Raw genomic sequence first — 15,881 nt, forward strand, 5'->3', positions numbered from 1 at the left:
ACCATGAAGCTACTCCAGATGCCTTAAGAGGAAATTATAGACCACAGGAACAGCCATGAAGGTGGCTTTTTTCTTATATTCTCATTAAATGTGCCTCCCATAATAGAAGAAAAGAGAAAGGCCTCTCTCAAGGATCTTAAAACCTGGACAAGTTTATATGAGAGACCAGTCTTTAAAGTAGCCCTCTCCAAGGTCAGAACATTTTAAACTGTACCTGGAAATTAATAGCCATTGAAGTTCTGATAATAATAAGGAAACTATAGGCATTTTTTAACCAGCCCTGAGTAGTGGGCCTGGCTGTAACATGACAGGCCAGATGTCATTTCCAAATACTTTCTAAAGGCAACACTGTGTTGTGTGTAATAGAGTTGCTAATGCAACTAGGGCAATATCTTTATGACTCTATCCAACAATTCCAAAAATAGATGTAATTGATGCATTAGCCTTTGCTGAGCACTCCAATTTAACACAGAAATCTGGGCATCCATGGTAAGGGTTAATCCCAGGCGTATAACCAAACTGTAGCTTCAGTCAGTCTTGGTAATACCTAATATTCAACATAGGCTCAATAAACTGACCAGGAACACTTTTGTCTTACTGGTTTAAAAATCTGCTTTTCTTCAACCAGTTTATCACCAGTATTGAACATTTATTTAAAACAGTTTTCTTGAAGTAGAAATAAAAGATAGAGCGGATGTTACAGCATCCATGTGATACTAATCTTGCCCAGTTCCAGACTACCCATTCCCAGTGACTTTATCTGTATCTTCAATAGCATGGGACACCAGAGGGGATCTTGAAAGGTCAATGGGCATAAGTTGAATAGGAGTCTTCTAGCATCACCTTCTGAAACTGCTGCTCCGTAAAGATTGGGACGTGCCATAAAAGAGTGTCTCCAAATCCCATTATAACCTAAGTAAATTAGAGCTAACAGTACTAAAGGTTGCTAAACAATCCAGAGGAACATCCCCAGTGGCCAATTCCTAGAGTAAATCAATGTAACTAAAGCCATCCCTGTCCTATCTAGTTGTAGAAGTCACGCTGAAATGAATACATTTCATTTGAAATGATACATTTGCCTGCTCTAAGAAAGCCCTGGAATCTAGATGCAAGTGATTTTTATGAGGCACTCAGTCATAGTAAGCAACTAGTCTTCATTTCTTTTCTATGGGTGAAAAGGAAGTAGATCTTTGAGCACCTGAAAACTCTACTGAATGACTGCGCAAATTTCTTTAAGCATGAGTTCTTTGGTGCCATGACCACAAAGGAGTAAACTTAAAATAGGTTGTCATTCATACTTTGTCAGGCTTGTTCTGAATTTTCATCCAACCTTGTTCTAGCATTCATGACAGTTATTTCATTAACCTTCAGAACTGCTCACCCACAAATCGGGGAGCTTGTTTGGTTCTACACATCATGAAGGGACTATCTGGAGCAAATCTGTTATCTTCCTTTTTAGAGGGAGACCAAGAATTCAAAACAATCACCTATAGAGATGACTGGAAAATCATCAAAAATTATTTTTTTAAAAAAATCCTTCAGATGTGTCAGTCTAATAGAGGGGACCACCTTAATATCCTCAATTCCAGCAAAGTTTCTAAGTTTCAGTAGATCTAAACCATGCCAGGTACTGACCTATCTACACCCAAATCCTTGCTCTACCATTTAGTATAGAAATCCATACTCAGCATGCGCACTGCTGAATGAGTAGGGCCAGATAACAAATGGGACAGATCTGTAATTGCCACAATATGCTGCATATATGTTTAATTCTCTCCAACACAACAAGCCAGAAGAATCCCTTCACTATTCCCAAGATCACTCTGGCTAGTTCAGGAAGGGAAGAACTTGATTAGTGGAAGTCCAGTAGAATCCCCATTCTGCCCTGAACACAGACTGGTCAGGAGACAGAAACATGATCACCCACAGCAACATCAATTTCCCTCCAAAGTCCTGCTCTTCTCTTTCACTCTTCTGATTTACAGAACATTCAAAAATCAGATCTTCCCTTTGGTCTTGGTTTCATCTTAGCTCTGTATTTCACTTGAGATATTGTCAAGTTTAACTTTCTTGTGTCTTTTCTGTTAACTGCCTAGTCTTTCAGAGGCTGGGTTTCGTTTTTAATCACTTGATCAACTAAACACATTAACACTAAATCTTAAAAATAAATGGCAAGACAACCAAGCAATGTTTTCCAGCTTTACAACTCTCAAAATACAAATATCACAGAGGAAGCAATAGTGAAACCTGTTGGACAGCTTGCAAGAAGGAAGACTTTAATCCATGTCTGTTTAACCTAAGCCCAGATGCTTAGACAAACAGATGCAGAAAACACTGGGCTGTCTAGGTCTTTCTTCCACAGTTGAACCACTGTGTGAAATAATAAGCCTTGCTCTGCCCTGCCCTTTATTTGTCATATGGAAATCTGGATGACAGACTGTGGGTGTGCATATCCTTTTTTCCTGCTCTTCACCCTCCCATCTCCCAAACTGCAACAAGAGAGAAAGGACTGAGTTAGAGTTCTAGTCACCAATTACAATCCAATAATTGCACTCCTACAGTTGTGAGAACATTATTTCCTCCACCATATACAGAAACACCATTGCAAAACTCAAAACTGAAACAGGAGAGGAGGCAGTACTTCTGGGTGCAGGAAATTACTCCCACAATTCTGGAGCATGACTGAGAGCTATGAGTTGGCACTTACACATACAATAGTCTGTTAGCCTTCTTTGCTTCTCAGCAAACCACGCCAGTCTTGCCAAGCTTGATCGAAAAAGCAGTTGTCCACTTTTGCTCCTTCATTACTGTTCCTCATTCTCCCCCTCCCCTCCTTTATTACTAGTTCATTTTGAACAAGAATCAGGGTGACCAGCAAGAATATATCAATTTCCACACTCCTGGCTCCCAGGAAATCTAGAGAAATAAGAACTGGTTCCTTACTAGTTATCACCTTCAATACAGTAGTCTATGGGGTTCATAGCAGAAATTAGCAATTAGAATTAGCTTATTTGCAACTGGAACAGATTTGGACATTTTTAGAGCATATGATGGGTGCAGTCATAAAATGGCTGCTGTGTGAGACTTATCAATTCATGAAATTGCGATCCCAGCCAGTTCCAGAAACAAGCCAGTTTCTTATCTCCGGCCCAGAGGCTGGTGCTTTGCTTCACAGCATCCAATTTAAATTTGTTATTAAAAGAACCTTTTTTAAAAAAAAGGCAGCTGGGACAGAGATTCTGGTAGGCACCAACAGGGATATTTGGAGCCATCTGGATCCCCGTTGCCTCTTCTGGATGAAGATGACTGTATCAGGCCACTTTCACACTGGGCAATACAAACTCTGCTTTAATTATCCCATCTTTAGCTGCTCTGAAATCAAGGGAAGAAGTGATGGAATACAAATGAACTCAATTAAAAGAGATAGAGGGATAATGAATCACCAAACATATGCACCAAACCAGTGCTTTTCAGGATACACAGCCCATTTTTGGGCAAACAGTATTGATCGGATTGTGATTCAGGAGGTCATCCATGCACCTTTTATGTAGCAAAAAGGAGGTGAAGTGCCCCAACATACATCCCTTCCTTTCTTAATTGAAGGGCTTGTAGCAGTGTCAGTGCTCCCCAATATTACATAATTATTATCTTTTAAATACTATTTTATAAAGTCCAATGCACTTCCCATGGACTATCTAGTGAATATCTGTTATGATTTCCATACTGTAGACAAAAAGTGGAAACAGATTTAGCTGCTTAACAGCACTTAGTAAGTTGACAGCAGAGGCAAAATTTGAATTAAGGAATTTCTAATTTGAAGCTTGGTCCCCATGCTATACCAGCCTTTTAAACAGTTTTTTTTCTTTTTCTTTTCATTCAGGCTTTGGTAATCATCTCTTTAGATCCATGAGCTATAACAGAGGAGACAAGAGTAAAGACTTGTAGAGGAGACAAGAGTAAAGACAGAGGAGACAAGAGTAAAGACAAAAATAAAGACTTCTATTTTATAGCCATAGCCCCATGACCTTTTCTTGTGCCTGTTGTAGCTCTCAAGCTATAGGTCAATATCCATGTTGTTAAGCTTTGTAAATTAAAGACATCGTCTGGCTTTCCAGAGAGAAAATGAGAAGCCTAATTTGCCCTGTGCAATTAGATTAGGGACAATTATTAGAAATTTTAAGCATTTCTGTACTCTAAAGAGTCCTGTTAAGAAAACTGGGAATCCGGAAGGCTGTGTTAAAAAATAATCAACTTTTCACTCTTGTAGACAGAAGTCTGAAAAAATAGTAGGAGAAACGATGGAGTATTTAGCAAAGGATTCAAACTTCAGTTATGTACAGACTCATACATGGAAACTTAACTTTCTACAAAAGATGACTGTGGTTGAGGATCCAGCTGCATTACAGGAATCCTTGGCTGCAATAATTTCCCCTGCTTTTTACTTTTTTAATGCAGGGGAATTCTATAGTGTTCTGAGTTTTTAATTTTGGATAATAGCAGCTTTGTGATTCAACATTTGACTATAGTTTGTAAACCTGGAAGACTGATTAAGAGCAGATTTTTGGAGAGCTCGTTTTTTTTTTTTTTAAGTTGCTTCACTGAGTATCATCTATTGTAAGAAGAGCTGGCTTGCTTAAGTATGCAAAGAACCAAGACTCAGAGGCTTCCTTCGCCAGATCACATGATAGAAATGCTGCTAACCACCAACAGAAACTAGATGATGTCACTTCCAAACAGGATACAGGCCCGCAATCATATGCTGTATTTATAGCCACTGAATACTTGCATACTTCATATACAGAGCTACATATTCAATGAATTCAAATGTTACAGGATTTGATATTTGTATCAACACTTCCTAATAATTTGCAATAAGTGCTGCCTAATTGCTGTCCTAGAATTTCCAAAAGCTTGGTGCACAGAGCACAAGGACTACAATGAGGTAATAAATATGGTGTATTTTAGGTATTTAAATCTTCTAGTTTCCCCCAATTTCAAGGATTTAAGAATGATAGCAACCAAATGTGCCATGAAACTGTCACCAAGAATAAAACTTGAAATGAATATTCCACTCTTTCCTCTTCAGGCAAAGCATCTGAGGAATTTTAGCGAAGATGAAAGAGAAGGTTAGCAAAATTTCTCAAGAGAGGAAATATAGTCCCATTAATAGCTTTTACCTCCAGTGACTTGGTACAGTATCTTTAAAATGCTATAGAAATTCTGATAATATATCCAACAAATTATTTAATTTTACTGATGTCTTAGATTTATATCCTGCCTTTCCTTAAGTATTCAAGGTGATATAGAGAGCATTCTCAATTCTTTCTCACAAAAACAACTGTCAGGTTGGTCTGAGAGAGAATAACCAGTCTAAAGTCATCCAATGAGCTCTGAGGGCTGAAGGTGGACTTGAATTTTGGTGTCTCCAGTCCTAGTTCAACTGCACTATACTAGCTCTCAAATTAATACTCACAAAAATTCAGTAGGTATGTATGATATCACTTGTAAGATACTGTAGTACTTAGCAGAACTACTTGAACCAAAAGTCAACTGAATTCATCAGGTAAACCGAAATTCCATGCTAAAGTAATGCATACTTACAGAACACATACAAAAGCTGCTGCTTCTGCATATACAACAAATATCTTTTATAAATTAACTTTCATATTTCTAATACTTTTTTGCAGATGAGAAGCAAGCATGAAGAATGATAGCCATGGATACTGGAGGTTTCTATCAACATTAGCCACCCTTGCACATAATACAAGGATTCATAACCCAACCTGATTTATTGTGAACCTGAGGGGGCCATTGTATTCTCCCTTCCCCCATGGTTTGTATTTTTTGTTTTTTATGGTATTTATTAATGTGGTTTTATATTTTTTTTCTGTGGTTTTTAATATCTATCTTTTTATCTAACTGTTGTACGCTGCCCAGAGTCACTTTGGTGAGATGGGCAGCTGTATAAATTTGCTAAATAAAATAAATAACTAGGATCATGCTACTGCACATAATCTGTTTGTTCCCACTTTGCTCCTCCATTCATGCAAGTGGACAAAATTAACCAAAAATGGAGACCTTATTTGGGGATCTGACTTTGAAGATTTTAGCTTTTTGCTGATGTACAACCTTAACCTGTTTAGGAACAATAACCCTACATGCCAAGTATACATGCCATACTGAACCTTCCTCTCCACATGATGACCAATTCAAGTCCATTGATTCCAGATATGACCAATCCATGCCATGTTATACGCACCTCCCATTTTTCTAGGAAAAGAACATCACAGATCCTTGGCATACTGAATTCTGGGTACAATATCAAACAGTGCAGCCGACACATTAATAAGAAGCAGGCCTGGGAGGGAATCTAATCTTCCCCTAATGTGAAGGTCATTTTCACCTTTCACTTTGCAGAAACACTACAACATTTATATGATACATGATTGAGCCATGATGGAAATGCTTTAAGCAAAAGCAGAGCTGTCCTTCAGCCTAATACTTCCCACAGCTTTAACAATGTCTAAGCTTGTTCTTATCAAATCACATCAATTTTAACTCGCTTAGAATTATCAGACTGACATATAAAACCACAAGATCTCTCAAGGGAACACCAAACATAATGATGCTACCATGGGGGGTGGGGGTGTTAATTGCAGTTTGTCTATACTTACTGACAATGAATGTTTAGATTTTAAGTGTGTTTTAGGATTTTACTGGTGCTAATTATTTTATTGGGGTATCATGTCAGCCTTACTAGGTAGACCAGACAAGAAACACAACCAAATGAACTAATTCTACTTTATTGTAAAGCTATATTAACAGAATCTTGCAAGTCGGAAAGTAGATTTCCCCCCAACCCCCAGCCCCATTTGCTTTATAGCCCAAAAACTAGGGAAAGTGTCTTCTGAGCCTCTTGCCCTGCCCACGTTCCTTTTTTTTAAATATAATTTTTATTAAAGCTTTTAAACAAGAAGATAAAAACTAACACAAACTAATATAAAATACAGGAGAAAAAGAAAAAGAAAGAAATCAAAGAAAAAGCAAAACGTGCAAGAAAAGAAAAAAAGTTGAGGAAAAATAGAAAAGAAAGGGGGAAAAAAACAGAAAGTGGCTTCCGATATTCTTCACAGCAGTTATATGTACAGATATATTTTAACCTCTCTAACATTACATCATATTACTCTTCTTTCTATAATCTGTCCTAATCCTCAAAACCATAAATCACAAATTCATTTTTTTTCATTGTTATGCAAAAAGTCCATAAGAGGCTTCCGGTCACCAATAAATGTAGATAGTGTCTTTTCTCTAATCAAAGAAGTCAACTGATCCATTTCAGCAAAATCTGCCAACTTCACCAACCATTCCTCCATAGTGGGTAGTGTCAGATCTTTCCACCTCTGTGTATATAGTAATCTCACCGCAGTAATCGTAACCCCACCCACATTCCTGCTGCAGGCTCTGCTGTCTTTCATCTGACCATTCCCCTGGCTTCGTCTCTGCCCTGTGTCTTCCAAGGTCATTGCCACACGCCATTACATAGCCATCCTGAGGCAATGGAACAGGCAAGATATCAAATAAGGAAATCAGTTAAGACACTACCATCTTGTTGCTAAATCCAATACAAACATTCAGTTAATACATATTGCAATGTACTTCCTTCCTCTAAAAAGAGCACATGGTCAGGCATGCTGAAATGTCAGTTTGTGCAACAAGTATACCATGAAAAGCAAAACAAAACACACCTAGTAACATCCATCCCAGAAAATCTTTAATTCAACGTATCCAAATATTTAATAAGTGGGAGAGCTTTCCAGAGTACAGTAATTCCACCCATCTGACAAGAAGAAATAAGAGGAGGAAGAGAAGTGGCAAACATTTCAGGAAAGAAATCCAAAAATGTTAAAAATGGAAAACACTTCTATGGTTATTTTGCTAGCATACCACTGTCCTCCAAAGTGATGATTTGAAATTCAGTTAAAAACAGAAATTGCCAAGAGGATTGCACGTCTGGAAACAGTTCTGCCTCTTGAGCAAACTACAGTGAAGCATTACTGAAGATCTGGAGTCACAAAAGATTCCCAACTTGCCAGGAAAAACTGAGCTCTTCTATTACTTGCTCAATCCAAAGCAAAAGGTATTAGACTTCAGACAGATGATTTTATTACCAAAGTTTTAAGAAATGAATAATGGAATTATAAACCATGAAAAGGAAAACTTTCCCTTTAAGAATGCTTTACAGGAAATTGACTTCAGCTGGCTGCTTTACCAAGCATGTTCCCTAAAGCTTACAGATTCAAGGGTCTGCAAAATACCAGATCATGTGTTCCTCCCGTGGGATTTGCAGCACCATATGTAGGCTTTGACTTAATCTTTCTTAAAGTTTCAGTGCCAAATACACTGTATATCCACAGTTCTGCTTACAGAGCTATAGCCTGGGAGGAATGGACGTTGTTCATGAAGAAGGAAGGTAAAAGTAAAGTAAAAAGTAAAGTTAAAAAAAGTAAAAAAGTAAAAGTTCATGAAGAAGGAAGGTAAAAGATAAAAGGAAAATACTCTGGTGGCCCCTCCTGAATTTCAGGCTTCAGGGTTTCTACAGCAGGTTTTGGCCTGCCATGGCCATTTACATCCTTATACTGACCATGAAATGAGGGTTGCTCCTTACATGACTGGTTTCTTCCACTAGAATTGTGAAGCTCTGAAAATCAGTCAACATTTGATAGAAATTTCAAAATACAGGTAGCCCTTGTTTAGCAACCACAATTGGGACTGGCAACTTGGTCTTTAAATGAAGCAGTTGCTAAGTGAAACCATGACTGTGCTTATGATCTTACTTCAGCTTTCCTTTACTTTACAGACCTGCAAAGGTTGCAAACATAAAGATTGGTCATAAAGTTACTTTTTCATCACTGTCGTAACTGTGAATGGTCACTAAACAAGGCAGTCACTAAGAGAGGACTACCTATACATATGAAATCATGTACTGAGTGTGAAACAATCTCAACACTGAAACATGAGTGCCTTACCCTTTTTGTCATATTTTGCTGTCACACTGTGACTGAGATCATCCCAGTTTTATGCTCCAGTCTGGGTATCCCAGCTGATTTTTTAAAAAGTCCTGGAAAGAAGGGTGTTTAGCTATTTGCCACCATTTATTTTCCATTTGCCTGCACAAACTAACAGACTTCTGCAAGCTAAAGAGAAGTGAGTTGAAACACACTAGCTAAACACACATTTTCCTTTTGCCTGGAGGGGTGTGGGTTTAGCCACTTCAACTTGCTCCCCCTTTGCCTACACAGGCAAAATGGGAGTTTAGTCAAATGGCTCAACCCACACTGAAAATTATTCTGTAAATCCTTCTGCAGAAGATTGAAAAAACTTTCTTCAGAGCAGAATGGCCAGAGAACAAGCTAGTTCAGGCATTTTTGGAGAGGTACGGCTAGTTTCTCTGCATGAGAAAACTGGGGTCATGTATTCTCTGTGTCAACAAGTACAGCAGGCTTTTTCTGGGGAGACTTAACATATAATTGTCATGCAGGTTTCAAATGCATATGAATATTGTTAAAGAACAATAGCTGGAATTTTTCTTTCCTTTCTGCTCTTTTGTGATATGTATGTATGTATGTATGTATGTATGTATATACATAGTTTAATAGGAAATTAAAAGTATATCTGACTCTCTGAATAAGAGTACTCTACATTTCAACAATATGTTCAGAAGCAGTCACAGAACCTGGAGGTTTCATCAAAATGGCAAAACATCCATTGTGATATCACAGTACAAGCTCTATCCCCATGCGCTTCTCCAGTACTTCTCTTTCAGGCAAATCTTATGCTCTGAACCACCGATAAATAAGGAGAAAGCACTTTTTGTAATGCTAACAAAATTAGCTGATTTCAGTTTGTCAAAGTGGACCTTTGGAGCTTCAAACTACATTCTTGGCAGCTCCTTTACTACCCTCTTTCCTGTATGGCTAGACAGAATGACAGGGTAAGGAAATAAATAACAAGGTTGCCAACCCAGCTTCTGCCTTCCCCATGTCTGACTGTATTACCAGCCAAGTTCTCCCCACAATATATAGCATGATTTTGCTATTGTCAACACAGTTGGTTTCTTGATCCACCACCCACTAGCTGATGCTTAAAAAGATAAGGACATATATAACATGAATCCATTATCTTTTTCATTTATAAGTCACTGGCTCCACTCTAAGCATGTCATTACTTACCAGAGTAATGCAAGAGAGCTAGATTTTAATTTTGCTAAAGTCACACTGATTAGCTAGCAACCAATGGTCAAACTGGTCTTTCCTGAAAGGCAGAACAATAGCAAAGTTATCAGATTATGTCTACTGTACTCACCATGGTTTAAGTGCCTGATGCAATCATTCAACATGGTGCTGAATTGCTTTTGAGCCTCTGAGTCCAGAAAACAGTAATAACTATGTCTAAGGAAAGGCTGCCAGAGATAGACTGGAAATTCCTTTGGAGGGACAACAAAGGCCTGGGTATTCTCCTTTTCATTGGAACCTTAAAAATATACACAAGTTTATGCTTTTAAACATTCCATCAGGTTTACCTATAATTATCTACAAGAGTTCCCAACAGGCAGGTAATCTTGCCTTGCCATTTGTGGCACCAATGCTTAGTTTTCACTGCAACCCCAAGAGGCTGTGCGCTAGACACCACCTAGGTTGTAGCATCAGCCTACCTGAGCATTCAGTCAGCAGATTCCCTAGTCCAGCCTCACAGTTCTTCAGATTCAGAATGTATAAATCATGTGCATCAGATGGGCAGCTATGTAAATCTGATAAATCAATAACATCCCCAGTCTGAGCAATTTGTCTCTGACATCAGGATGCTGCCTCAGTCCCTGTTTTCTTAAAATTTAGTCTTTGCTTGACTTTGATTATGTCTCTGTCTCTCACTTTCTTTGCTTCTCTTGAGCTTCCATTGCTGCTCTGGGTTTTGAGCCTGATATGACTCAAGCCATATGCACATTTCAGGAGAATCCTGGGACAGCACAGATAGGCAAGCATATTAAATGCATGCCTTTAAATCATGCGTGTAAATTTTTAGAAAGACAATGCAACGCTTATAAGAGAACATGAATTAATATGCCAAGTACAACCATTTTCATGTAATTTTTAGACAAATTATACATGTTTTGCCCCAAAGCAAACTCCATCTCCATTATAAAAAATAAAGGGGAATGGGCTATACCTTACCATTAGGTTCTGGAAAATGTTTATCAGATAGTGAGTTATATTCTTCTTCTGTAGTTAGCACTTTGCCTCCAACAGGGAGAATGCAACTTTTTGAACTTACTCCTTTCTGGAATGCCTAGGATTAAGAAAAAGTAGTAAAGCTTTTCTTTAAAAAAAACCAAAAAAACCACCCTAAACATGAAATGGCTCCTATAAATGAATGAGAGAATGTGGACTACATTTAAATTTCAAAATCCAGAACAGAAGGTAAATAAATGTTCTAAGGAACCACATAGCTTCTTCACGAGTTCCATTTATCTGGTTTTTTTAGCTTGCATTTTGTCTTCCAATAGGTTTCCAGGATCCTTTACAAAATATTAATATTACTATACAATTAAATAATAACATATGTAAAATAAAATAGATTATACAAATAGTATGCATAACATATTCCTTATACATTAGATAGGAAATCAGGTAATAGAATTCAGTGCTTTTTTCGTATGGTATAGATTTTTTCCTTAAAAGTAAATGATGATTAAGGCCATCTCTGATGTTATGTTATAACACCATCTCCTGATCAGTATCATTAATTTAAAATCTAGACAATGACAGGGCCAGAAGGCAACCTTGCTTGATGCTTTGAAAAGTGGGAATAGGGTTCATCAATTTGTCATGGTGCAAGCACTTCCCGTGCATAAAGATGTTTTTGTATAGCATCATTATCAGCTGGAAGAGAAGACTGTCAATAAATGTCAACAAGACTGCCAATAATTTTTCTCCATAGCCTCTCTAGGGAAACTGAATCATTAATTATACTGTTCAGATCTCACTAAACGAAATTTCTGTTGTTTCTCCTCCCCCTCTATGCCCCCCTTGGCCCACAAACCAATCTCCATCCTTCGACATGCTGATGATGCTGTCATGTTATTGGTGTCCCAGATCAGTATCCCAACTGGATTTCTGCAACATGCTCTGCATGGGACTGCCCTTGAAGAGTATTCAGAAGCTTCGGCTGGTGCAGATGCAGTGGCGCAGACAGTTGTGTGTGTCTGTCATTTGGCACATATGACATCTCTGCTCTGCGAGTTGCATTGGCTGCCAGTATGCTTCTGGGTTCAGTTCAAGGCGCTGGTCTTCATGGCTTGGGACTGGGTTACTTATGGGACTGTCTCTCCCCAGTTGTATCCACCTGTCCTGCTAGATCCTCAGGAGAGGAATGCTCCTAGTCCTGTCTGTTAGAGAGTGTCATCTGATAGGATCCAGGAAGGAAGTCTTTTCTGTTGTGGCCCCTGCCCTCTGGAACATCATTCCCACAGAGATCCGACTCACCCTGACCCTGCTGGCCTTTCGTAAAGCCTCGAAGACTTGGTTTTATCACTGAGCCTGAGGCCCTGATGGTGTGAGTGAGCCGTTCCTTGGTTGAATTAATTGTTGTGAATGATCATTTACTGTTGCTGTTGGTTGTTTTTCCCCAGCTGCTATTTATGCTGTTTATAGCTTTGTTATATTGTTTTTAATTCTGTTTTTAAGTATTGTTAGCTGCCCAGATTCATGCACTTTAGATGGGGGAGGGCATGTAAATTTAATAAATAAATAAACAGGCTTGAGGTGAAGCCCATGTGCATTAGTATCATACTTCCAAGATGAAAAGTTGGAAATAAACCGTTCCGAAATGAAGGTGTTATACAGGTAGTCCCCAATTTAAGCACGAGTTCTGTTCTCAAGGTCTGTCCTTAAATCAAATTTGTATGTAAGCTGGAACAGTATTATTGTATAATACTGTTTAAATAATATTGTGTAATGAACTTGAACCATTGTGTATGTAACTCGAATGATTGTGTATTTAACTCGAATTTTGCTATAATAGGCAAATTCTTAACTATGGATCGGCCGTAAACCGGGTGTTTTTAACCCGGGGACTACCTGTATTCATCAGGTGCCACATTAATTATGCATATAATTAGAAATTCAACAATAATCAAATTGAGACAATCAAAGCTATTAAATACCTAGGCATTTACTTTGAAGCTTCCACCATGGAAATATCAAATTTATGACCTCCCAGGATGGCCACAAGGGTCTGCTAATCACTAATGATGACTTCATGACTTCCAACAATCTTGCTTACTTTCAGTTATAATTTGAGATTTTTGACCTTTTGACATCTATCTCTAATCACGTACTGAGAATACATAAAGGTACAAAGCGGAAAAGAATGCAGACAAATGGGACTGATGTTGGAAGAGACTCATGTCTTTTGGATGTACTGATTTCTCAAAGGCACAAAAGAAATCCGACATACAAAAAGGAGTATTTGGAGAATGGCAATATTCACATATATGTCCTTGGAGAACCAAAACAGAGTAGTTTTAGGTGTGGATAAAAAGACAACCACTTTAGCATGCCAAATATATTTGTAATGGTTAATATTTGCCAGAATCCGTGTCCAATCTGATTTTTTTTTAAAAAAGCCCCAAAATTTTCTTAAACTTTTTTTTTAATTGGAAAATAACATCTTACAAACTGCCATCTTTTTTTATCCTTTGTCTGTGAATGTTCTTGAAATAGAAATCATGGGTGGCTCTAGCCCAGGACTTTGGGGGGAAGTATGCCCAACTTCCCAGAGGAAAAGCAAATATAAATTTGGGCTGACAGAGAATCTCCAGGATAGATTTCAGGATTGAGTGGGCAAAGCACCTCAACTCCCATTTTGTGAACAGGTAAAGTAGTTCTCCTTTTTACACAAGTACCAATAATATGCTCTAAAGATTCCGAATGTGCCCACCAGCTCAGAAAGTACAGCCATTCACTAGTTTTGCCTTTCAGAATTGAACCCAACAGATCAGCAGTGCTAAACATCATGCCTGCCTCAGCACTTAATAAATTGACAGTTTACCTCTTTGCTTTCAAAGCTTTCCACGGCATAGTTACTTTTAATTACTATGTATCTGTCTTTCCATTTCTTCAAGTCTTCAGCAAAATGTGACACTTCTCCTTCATAAAGGACCATGCTGGATAATCCAGGTGGCTATAGAAAAACAATACAGAGAAACAGAATTAACTTCCTGAAAGTATTCTTTCTCTTTCTTTTGTAAAGGGGAGGGGGGGAGAGGTCTAGCATCTTAGAAAAAATAGTGTAGAAGTTCAAAGCACTGATATGGATGTATGAGGTTTGTCGTGCTACTACAACAAGATTAGACCCATATCTGAGGCCTGTACCCTCACATTCAGCTTTAAACTGAGACTTGAGTTTTCTACTTTCAGTATTCACTTGAGAGGAAAGGAAGTTGGAAAGAAAACCAACTTACAGTATTTAGCTAGCTAGCACATGCAGTTTGCCAGATTGTGATATAATTTATTAGCCACCCAACTCCAATGGACTCTTGGACGGTTTCACGATGAAGCCTGTTTCTAAATGTTTTAGTTTTCTCCACCCTAAAGTACATGCAGATACTTTCTGCATAGGAATATAGGTATTTTCACCATTTGTGGTTCAACAGGGTTCTTGGGAAGCATAACATGTATATGTGTTTGTGTGTGGCGTAGATCAAATATAGTATTTTAGGCTCTTGTGAGATAGCTGCAACTGAAAGAGGATAATCGTATTCATGCATTACATTAAATCATGGTTTCCTCAATATTGATCAACTAAATAAATCACAACCGGCTAAATTGGCATCTAGGCTAAGGCATAAATCATGATTTACACACCAGAATAGTTTTGTTTGCATAATGCACAAAGGTGAAACCAAACAAAATCATATTCTGGCGGATGTGTGAATCAGATCACAAATGAGGGCATGTTCAGCAAGTAACCCTCACAGCCAACTGGAACTTTCAAACGCAGTTTGCCAGATTGTGATATAAGAACTGCTATAAAGAGTCTGATCAGGAAGGGTAGGAAGGAACTGGTGCATCTGAGCACAGGGAGATAACTGGAACATGCACAATTGAGATATGGCGCCCAACTGTAATGGTATGTGGGAATGACTTTGGGAGACTGGGCGAAGAGACGCAGCCAAAGGAGCGGTCAGATAAAAGGCAGCTTAGCCAGCAGCAGGAATGTGGATGGGGAAAGCGGCTCAGAAGAGACCCTCCCTAGTTTCTCGGGCTGTAAAGGGGATGGGGGGAGAAGTGTACTTTCAGACATGCAAGATTCTGTTAGTGTAACCTTACAATAAAGTAGAATTAGCTCATCTGGCCGTGTTTCCTGTCTGGTCTACCTCCCAAGGCTGACACCAACAGCCTAAAACTGGGGTTAAAACATGGGGTGGAAACATAAAAAGAGAATAATAAATACTTCTTGTTACCTTTGTTTTTAAGAATTGGGATTGCAGATCTCTATTTTGTTCCAGCTCATTCTGGATGTGTTTGCAAAAGGACACAGCATATTGGCGCTTATAGTGTGGGCTAAAGTTCTTGATCACCGCTTCAGTCGTTCCTGAAAAGGCATGTTAAATATATTATATTTACATTTTGCTTAGGCTTCACGAGTGCATGATTCCCAACACTGTTTTACAAAACATCTTCTGCAAAAGGGTTATAGAACTGCATGTATCTGAACTGAGGGGAATGGAAGCTTCTGTTATGAATGTTAACGTTCCCTGACCAAATAGCCTTTTGTTTTATCTGACCTAATCCTGGTCCTGGCCTTTTTCTTAAAAACATAAT

At 38.4% G+C, this 15,881-nt stretch overlaps 1 protein-coding gene and 1 long non-coding RNA gene across 11 annotated transcripts in view; one reads left to right on the forward strand and one right to left on the reverse strand.

The window, feature by feature from the left end:
- Positions 1-15,881, forward strand: part of LOC112541395 (uncharacterized) — a 55,086-nt gene that overhangs the window by 29,935 nt on the left and 9,270 nt on the right. For 5 of the 10 annotated variants that reach the window (XR_015798567.1, XR_015798566.1, XR_015798563.1 and 2 more), the window contains one exon: positions 5,688-10,279. This is a non-coding gene — a long non-coding RNA (uncharacterized LOC112541395). Of the gene's footprint in view, positions 1-3,880; positions 4,943-5,687; positions 10,280-15,533; positions 15,660-15,881 lie in introns of those variants that run through there. The other 5 variants (XR_015798562.1, XR_003085389.2, XR_015798564.1 and 2 more) reach the window with 3 other exon arrangements.
- Positions 1-15,881, reverse strand: part of NIBAN1 (niban apoptosis regulator 1) — a 59,183-nt gene that overhangs the window by 19,195 nt on the left and 24,107 nt on the right. Inside the window, exons 2-5 of the mRNA XM_007434509.3 lie at positions 15,521-15,651; positions 14,107-14,238; positions 11,229-11,343; positions 10,363-10,530 (exon numbers count right to left, since the gene is read on the reverse strand). Coding sequence (XP_007434571.1) covers positions 10,363-10,530; positions 11,229-11,343; positions 14,107-14,238; positions 15,521-15,651 — 546 coding nt within the window. The remainder of the gene's footprint in view (positions 1-10,362; positions 10,531-11,228; positions 11,344-14,106; positions 14,239-15,520; positions 15,652-15,881) is intronic.

Source organism: Python bivittatus, unplaced genomic scaffold, assembly GCF_059951505.1.
Source record: "Python bivittatus isolate LINGU-HERP-01145 unplaced genomic scaffold, Pbiv_v1 ctg000700_np1212, whole genome shotgun sequence".
Lineage (NCBI taxonomy): Eukaryota > Metazoa > Chordata > Lepidosauria > Squamata > Pythonidae > Python > Python bivittatus.